At 34.2% G+C, this 8,555-nt stretch overlaps 2 protein-coding genes across 2 annotated transcripts; both read left to right on the plus strand.

Moving 5' to 3' along the window:
- The first annotated feature begins 457 nt into the window (after window positions 1-457).
- On the plus strand, window positions 458-3,670 carry LOC128386704 (serine/threonine-protein kinase PAK mbt-like). The gene is made up of 4 exons (XM_053345779.1): window positions 458-587; window positions 846-1,962; window positions 2,035-2,161; window positions 2,260-3,670. The coding sequence occupies exons 2-4, from the start codon at window positions 848-850 to the stop codon at window positions 2,695-2,697; spliced, it is 1,680 nt and encodes a 559-aa protein (XP_053201754.1). The 5' UTR covers window positions 458-587; window positions 846-847; the 3' UTR covers window positions 2,698-3,670.
- A 1,063-nt stretch (window positions 3,671-4,733) lies between these two features.
- LOC128386697 (ATP synthase subunit alpha, mitochondrial-like) lies at window positions 4,734-8,253 on the plus strand. Its single transcript, XM_053345770.1, has 8 exons — window positions 4,734-4,869; window positions 5,051-5,139; window positions 5,309-5,551; window positions 5,827-6,000; window positions 6,249-6,564; window positions 6,684-6,835; window positions 6,920-7,087; window positions 7,217-8,253. The coding sequence occupies exons 2-8, from the start codon at window positions 5,056-5,058 to the stop codon at window positions 7,757-7,759; spliced, it is 1,680 nt and encodes a 559-aa protein (XP_053201745.1). The 5' UTR covers window positions 4,734-4,869; window positions 5,051-5,055; the 3' UTR covers window positions 7,760-8,253.
- The last annotated feature ends 302 nt before the right edge of the window (window positions 8,254-8,555 follow it).

Here is an 8,555-nt window from a genome sequence, read left to right on the forward strand (position 1 = left end):
GCGGATTGGAGGTACCCGTTAGTGGCAAGCCGTTGACAAGATTGGCACAAAACAGAGAATTGGAAAAAACATTAGAAAGAAAATTAGAAAAAGTCTTTAGAGAATCGAAATCGCAAATAAGCAAATTAAATATTAACCTCAAATCCAAGCTTCACGAAGGACAGAAACGAGCATTGATGGCGTTAACAAGGCACTACCAATTACCAAAGTGTTGCGACAAGATACTAAACGCACATCACATATTATATGAATGTGAGAAGAGGAGAAACATATGGCCTGAAATAGTGGAAATCGGACAGAAAAGAATCGATGAATGGACCAAGGAAGACATTAATATAATACACGAAATTGTAAACAAAATGAAACTAGAAAAGGAAATTCTGTCAATATCCTCTCTGTCAATCGGTGGCTTATATGACCGATCGAGGGCAGCACCAGAGGCTGCTCAGTCATATGACGACTGTAATTAGTCACCTCACAGAGGAAAAATGAATATATTGAATAAATTAAGTTGATCTAATAGTTGGAATTTGTTTTGATTAAATAGTTGAATAAGTTTACAATTAATTTATTTATTCTCACCTCAGGTAATTAATTAACTTATTATTGATCTAGTGTTACACTTGTAGCCGATCTATTTGGTGGAAGGTTTTTCATGACAAGTTAACATCCGATGATCTTGATAACCTTTTCTTTGAAAATTTTGATTGTTTTGTTGATTCTGTTTTTTTTTGAATTTTTATTTTTGATTCTTTTCCTTATTCATTTTTTTTTTGCTTCTTTTGATCGGTTTGTTAATTGTGTTTTTGTTTTATGATTTTTTTCTCCCTTTCACTATTTTAAAGTTATGTTTACTAAGAAGAAGAAACGTCCAACCATTTCTGCTCCAACAAATTTTGAGCATCGTGTTCACACTGGATTTGACCGACGGGAAGGTAAATTTGTCGGTTTACCTCCTCAATGGACAAGCCTTATTCAAGGTGCTCCCACAAATACCATTACTAATAATATATCAGCTTCTTCTAATGTTACTCCGACCATTGTTCGACCAAAATCATCTCCCAATCATTTGAATAACCATCATCAACATCTCCAACAGTTATCACAACAATTGTCACAACAACAACAACAACAACAACAGCTTAGAGAACCACAGCAACCACTTCTTATGCTTCAACAACATATTCACCAGCAGCAACAACAAGAGTTACTACAACGCCAACAACAGCAATTACATCAACAACAACAAATTCAACAATTGCAACAATTGCAACAACTTCAGCAGCAGCAACAACAACAGCAACAACAACAACAACAACAGCAACAGCAACAACAGCTTCAACAGCAGCAGCAACAACAACAGCAACAACAAATCCAACAGCAAAACTTATTACAACAATCAATGCAAATGCAACAAGTCCAAATGTCGCAACAACAACTTCAACTTCAACTACAACAACAACAGATTCCTATACAACAACAACAACCATTGCAAATACAACCAGTTCAAATTTCTCAACAAATGCCTATGATTAATCAAATTCCAATGCAACAACCAATGCAGATGCAACAAGTTCAATTGTCACCTCAACAGAAAGACAATAATCGAGAATATCAACAAAGACTTTCAAGGGAACAATTTAGAGCGGCTCTTCAAATGGTAGTTAGTCCAGGTGATCCCAGAGAGAATCTTGAGAATTTTGTTCTAATTGGTACTGGATCCACAGGTCAGGTTTGCATCGCCACCCAAAAGACAACCGGTAAATTGGTGGCTGTCAAAAAAATGGACCTTCGAAAGCAACAGCGTCGCGAGTTATTATTCAATGAGGTTGTCATCATGAGAGATTATCACCATCCGAATATCGTTGAAATGTACGATTCGTATCTCGTCAATGAAGAGCTATGGGTTATCATGGAGTTTCTTGAAGGTGGAGCTCTTACTGATATTGTTACACAATCCAGGTAATAGAAGATAATGATTTCGATTAGAAGAAAACAAAACTCTAAATTATTTCGATTACTTTTTTTTTCCAGAATGGATGAAGATCAAATTGCCACCGTTTGTATTCAGTGTCTTAAAGCTTTGGCCTTTTTACATTCCCAAGGAGTTATTCATCGTGATATCAAAAGTGATTCCATATTATTAGCTGCTGATGGAAGGGTAATTAGCTTAAATTGTGTTAATCTTTTTTTTTGCAAACTATTCTAACTAACCTGACTTATATTTTTCTTTTCTCTTGGTTGTTGTTATTATTACAGATTAAACTTTCTGATTTTGGTTTTTGTGCTCAAGTTTCACCCGAAGTTCCTAAACGTAAATCTCTTGTGGGAACACCTTATTGGATGGCACCAGAGGTTATCTCTCGTCAGCCTTATGGAACCGAAGTTGATATTTGGTCACTTGGAATAATGGTCATTGAAATGGTCGATGGTGAACCACCGTTGTTCGATGAGCCTCCTTTGCCAGCAATGAGACGTATTCGTGATATGGAACCACCCAAATTGAAAAACGCCCATAAAGTATCACCACAATTACAAGATTTCCTTGAGAAAATGTTGATCCGAGATCCTGGTCAACGTGCCACTGCCGAGGAGCTATTGCAACACCAATTCTTACGACAAGCGGGACCACCTTCATTATTAGTGCCTTTAATGAGATCATTTCGATTGAGTCCTTGTTGCGTCAGAGAGGGTTAACTAAGTTCCCCTCCATATATGCTGACCATCGCCTTTGTCAATCGTCAAAAATTTTCTCTGTTTTCTTTTTTCTTGTCCATTTGTTTTAATTCCGTCCAATTCGTGCATTTCTTTTCTCCCTCTTTGCCTCCATTCTTAATATACTTAAACTCTAATCTCACATTCCATGAATCTAAAGCATCATCCACAACAATTAACATTTATCACCTCAACTAAGTGCATATTAACTTAAATGGTTAACAATTAAGTGCCTTTATTGCCTTATATCAAACAAAACAACATTTCCAGTTAAATTACTTGTATTAACCTTTACACTTTGATACTAATGATTGTCAATAACTTTAAAGTGAGATACATAATTGAAAGTGCATCACAATCAAATCAACTTACAAGTATTACAATCAATCTCAAAAATAACCTCTAATTAACTCACTAACACCTTGAAATTAATGTATAAAAAAACATGATTAACTTACAACAACAATTAGCTTTCAACTTTGGGCAAAGGACAAAGTAAAAGTTTCGAGGAAATAATTTTGTGTTTTTGAAAACCAGAACTTGATCTGAATCGATCGATATTTAAACTCGAACCTCGAAAGCAATTTGGTTCATTTATTTATCGATTACAACCTTAAACATAATCTACTAAATTAATTTTGTCCTCTCTCTCTCTTTCTCAATAATTAACCACAATTCATCAATATGGATTTAATTGTAATAATTGACAATATCTTCCAATGGATCGACAGTTACAATTATTACCATGAACATTTCCAAAACTGAATTAATTTAACAATTGTAACTTCTTTAATTGATCATAATTATTGTGTTAATTACTTAAAACAAATAATAGATTATTTATATAAATCGAAAACTTATCAAGATCAATTAACATCGAATTGCTTATTAACCCAAATCGATGGAAAACAATTAAACACAACAATCGTTACTTTCTCTGAGAATATTTTCAAAATTAATCTAAAAGATGTAACCTTACAATTAAGAAAATTGTAATTATTTACAAAAGAAAATGTTGTTTTAATTTTGTTAAATTGGATAATATTATCAATATTTATTAATATATTGAAAAATATCAATGAAAAGCATGAGAAAGGTTTTTATATGTGCAAATTACTTGAAAGAGTAAATCAAATTTAGATAATCCAGCTTGGTATTTCCTAATTTGTTCAATTCGCACGGAAATCTGCTGCCACTCAGAATTGCATGATACCGTTAATTAGTCTGATGAGAAAATACATGAGTTTAATGCAGACAGAATAGCAGGATCCAAATCAGCACTTGATGGATTAACTGTACAATGATGATTCGATGATGAGGTCGTTGGTTCAGAAAGCATTTCTTCAATTTGTTTAAAAGGTTTCTTAATATTATTAACATAATCAACATAATTAGGATACTTTGATAATCCTTTATCCTGAGTGTTAAAATAAGAACAATTATCATTCATAGAAAGCGATTTAAATTTAACAAGAGCTGTTTTCTGATTCACATGTTGGTTTTGTTGATTAGATGATGAAGGAAATCGAGTTTTTTTCCTATTCCCACGAACAACCAATTGGAATATTTTATCACCCGAAGGATCTTTTGGTCTTGTATCATGAGTGTCACTTTTGAATTTTGATTTAATCCTAGTTGATTGTTGTTTCCCTTTGTCAAATAAAGAGAAATCGGAATCAACCGATGATGAAGATGAACATGAATTTGACTCACAATCAGATGAATAGGGTGAAAGCGGTTGAGAGATATGATGAAAGGAAACAAATTCATTGATTTCCTTAAATAAGGCAATGTGGTCAATCTGTCTGATTGCTGGTTGTCCATCCATTTGATTAACAATTGAAAAACACAACACCGGTCAAAGATTAACAACATGAGATTTAAACATTTTCCGATTTAATTTGTAGACAAGAAAATAAGTTGCCAGAGATTAACCAGATGATGCCACTGAAGAATAGAACATAAAGGAAAAGAAAGAGAAAAGAAAGAGAATATAAGATGAAATTCTATTCTCTTAGTGGCTCCATCTGGTTAATCGGTTCTTCTCTTCGGTTCCCCCTGTTGGCAGAATTTGATTTCACTCTAATTCTGTTTTCTCCTGTTTCTTGTTTATTAAATTGTTTCATCCGGTCTCCAATTAATTTATCACTAAAGGTAATTAATTAACTTATTTTTTTTGTTCTCTTTAGATTCTTCTTATTCTAATTTACCTGATTCTAAGGTTAACAGTTAGAATATTTAAATTCTTCATTAACTTTTTTTTCTAATCTAATATTTGTTTGGTTCATTTTGTAATCTCTCACTTTGGTTTGTATCTTTTGCCCTTGGCTCAAAGACAACATGGCGATGAGTGCTCTTGCTACCAAGTTTGGTCCCACTTTTAATATTGCCAAAAATGCCTCATCTAAATTACCAATTAAACAGGTAAGTTTGATTATTATGGTCAATTTATTATGTCCAAAGATTGGTTTTTCTTTTTGTATTGCTGTTCTATTCTCTAAAGTCTCTTTTTTTTCTGGATCTCTCTCTTTCTCTTTCGTTTCTTTTTTCCTCTTTCTTCTTTCTCTTTCTTTTTCTTACTCTTATGTTTTAGATGTTGAAGATTAATGGAGCCACTAGTGTTCAGGCTTTCCGATGTATTAGTAATTCTACACCAAGGAAAGCTGCTTCTGCTGAGGTTTCATCTATTTTAGAGGAACGAATTCTTGGTAAAACATCTTCAGTTGATCTTGAGGAGACCGGTCGAGTCTTGAGCATCGGTGATGGTATCGCTCGTGTCTATGGTCTTAAGAATATCCAGGCCGAAGAGATGGTTGAATTCTCTAGTGGTCTTAAGGTATACCCTTTAAATTTTCTATTTCCTTAAAATCACATTTCTACATGTCTTTAATTGACCTTCTATTAATTTAGTATCTCAGCCTCCCCCTTTCCGTTTAACCTTTGTTTCAATCCAAAGTAATGATTCCTATCTCTTAATTTTTAAGATTTCTAAGCATTTGTCCTATTTGACCTGATTGTACCTTTGTCTTTCTCTTTTCATTTTTTTGCATTAGACGTTTTTTTGTTTTCTATTTTGTCTAATTTACAAATTTCTTCTATTTTTACCCTTAGGGTATGGCTCTTAACTTGGAGCCTGATAACGTAGGTATTGTCGTTTTCGGTAATGACAAACTTATCAAAGAAGGAGATATTGTCAAGCGAACTGGTGCTATCGTCGATGTACCTGTTGGTGATGGACTATTAGGGCGTGTAGTTGATGCTTTGGGTAATCCAATTGATGGAAAGGTAAGACTGCTGTCTCGGACTACGTAGTCATCCATTTTGTTGACTTGAACATTTTGATCTTTTAATTGATCGTCGATTAGTTAATCCCAATAGCAAAAAGTATCGGAAGCAATTTTGTTGCTATGGGCTATCTAATTTAAGACAAATGAGTCACAATCAATTTTGTTGAATCTTTACTTGTTAACCCTTTTGATCAAATTTTTACCGTAATATTTATCATGTCAATTTTTCTTTTGCACAATTTTTAGGGTCCAGTCAACAGTAAACAACGATCTCGAGTCGGAGTTAAAGCACCCGGTATCATTCCTAGAATCAGTGTTAGGGAACCTATGTTGAGTGGAATCAAAGCCGTAGACAGTTTAGTACCAATTGGTAGAGGTCAACGAGAGTTGATCATTGGTGATCGTCAAACTGGTAAAACTGCCATTGCTATTGATACTATTATCAATCAAAAGCGTTTCAATGAATCTGACGACAACAAGAAGAAACTTTTCTGTATCTACGTTGCTATCGGTCAAAAGAGATCAACAGTCGCTCAAATTGTAAAGCGATTAACTGATGCTGGTAAGTTAATACTTCCACGTTGCTCTCTCTCTCTCTCTCTCTCTCTCTCTCTCTCTCTCTCTCTCTCTCTTTCTTTCTTTTACTGATCATCTTTTTATTAACAATTAACATCTTTTTAGATGCCATGAAGTACACCATCGTTGTTTCCGCTACTGCCTCTGATGCAGCTCCTCTTCAATACCTTGCACCATATTCTGGTTGTGCTATGGGAGAGTTTTTCCGAGACAATGGAATGCACGCTTTAATTATTTTTGACGATCTTTCCAAGCAGGTAAATTGTGCAACTAATCTACTTGTTAATCACCGAAGAATAGAATTTTTCCCTAATTCTTACAACTTGTTTTTCTCCTCTTAGGCTGTTGCCTATCGTCAAATGTCTCTTCTTTTACGTCGACCTCCCGGTCGTGAGGCTTACCCTGGTGACGTCTTCTACCTTCACTCTCGTCTATTGGAAAGAGCTGCTAAAATGAACGAAACTCATGGTGGTGGTTCATTAACTGCTCTTCCAGTTATTGAAACACAGGTATGACCTTCGCCAAGGACAATTTTTTTTTGCTATTCTATTTTAAGTTTTATTTCAATAGACAAGAGTTTTTCTAATCATTAACAATCTTGTCTTTTATTATTATTTTACTTTTTTTTTCTTCATTAGGCTGGTGACGTATCTGCATATATTCCTACCAATGTTATCTCTATTACCGATGGTCAAATTTTCTTAGAAACTGAACTTTTCTACAAAGGTATTCGACCTGCAATTAATGTCGGTTTATCTGTATCTCGTGTCGGATCTGCTGCTCAAACTCGAGCCATGAAGCAAGTCGCTGGTTCCATGAAACTTGAATTAGCCCAATATCGTGAAGTCGCTGCTTTCGCTCAATTTGGTTCTGATTTGGATGCTGCAACCCAACAATTGCTTTCCAGAGGTGTTCGTTTGACTGAGCTTCTTAAACAAGGTCAATATGTTCCCATGCCAATTGAGGACCAAGTAGCCGTTGTTTACACCGGTGTCCGAGGTTATCTAGATAAACTTGACCCATCAAAGATTGGTGAATTTGAGCGACAATTTTTAGCCCACATTAAATCATCACACTCAGATATTCTTAAAGCTATTGCCACCGAGGGTAAAATTAGTGATACCGTTGATGCTAAATTGAAGCAGGTTGTTACCGATTTCATGGCCACTTTCACCGCTTAAAAAGAGATAGAGAAAGAAATTTAAACAACAATTTTCTCCTTATGAAGAAAAGAACCTTTTTTTTCTCGGTGTAAACCCTTTAACTCCCCTCCCTTTCTCTCTCTTCACCATCTACCACCACCCAGATATAGCAATCAACATCAATCAACTAATTTCACAACAAAATTGTTTAGGTTGTTTAGTAAGAAAAAATTGATTATCAATCCTCAAAAAAGAAGAAGATTTAACTAATTATGATGGAAAATGCGAAGAAAAGAAAAAATTTGGAACCAAGTATACAATTAAAACTGGTCAATGTTTCCAACAATCAACAAACCACCATCTTAAAAACTGGTCAACTACCAATTGTATAAATTTAAAAACAATCTAATTGTGACCATGTTAATTGTTTCCTCACTTCCTAATATATTATGTATAAGTTAAAATAATTTACCATCTCAGTTGCATTGAAAAAAAATAATTAAAAGAAAACATGTCATCAGTTTTAAATTCAATTTCCAATCTATTCTTGATCATTTCCATTTCAATAATACCAAGTGAGAGTTCAGCTCTTCATTTGTCGGATTTTCTATTCCATAGAAACAAAATCTCAGCTCAAAAACATCGATCAGAATTTTCAAAGCTCTCATATGATCAGAATGTTATATTTAAAGGTCATAATCACGATCTCTTCGAGCGAAATTAATATCGGACGATCAGAAAAGGATCTAAATTACAAGACATTCGATTAACACAATTAACTTTCCTAGGAAGAGAAAAATCGAAATTGATAGAATCCGAATTTTCGATTACTTGT

Source organism: Panonychus citri, unplaced genomic scaffold, assembly GCF_014898815.1.
Source record: "Panonychus citri isolate SS breed McGregor unplaced genomic scaffold, ASM1489881v1 Contig00001, whole genome shotgun sequence".
NCBI lineage: Eukaryota > Metazoa > Arthropoda > Arachnida > Trombidiformes > Tetranychidae > Panonychus > Panonychus citri.

Excerpts from the sequence above, each read along its gene's own strand:
- LOC128386704 (XM_053345779.1), top strand. The coding sequence starts at position 848 with ATGTTTACTAAGAAGAAGAAACGTCCAACCATTTCTGCTCCAACAAAT. Across the intron at positions 1,963-2,034 it reads GATATTGTTACACAATCCAG|AATGGATGAAGATCAAATTG; the intron begins GTAATAGAAGAT and ends TTTTTTTTCCAG. Across the intron at positions 2,162-2,259 it reads TATTAGCTGCTGATGGAAGG|ATTAAACTTTCTGATTTTGG; the intron begins GTAATTAGCTTA and ends TTATTATTACAG.
- LOC128386697 (XM_053345770.1), top strand. The coding sequence starts at position 5,056 with ATGGCGATGAGTGCTCTTGCTACCAAGTTTGGTCCCACTTTTAATATT. Across the intron at positions 6,001-6,248 it reads GTAATCCAATTGATGGAAAG|GGTCCAGTCAACAGTAAACA; the intron begins GTAAGACTGCTG and ends CACAATTTTTAG. Across the intron at positions 6,565-6,683 it reads AAAGCGATTAACTGATGCTG|ATGCCATGAAGTACACCATC; the intron begins GTAAGTTAATAC and ends ACATCTTTTTAG.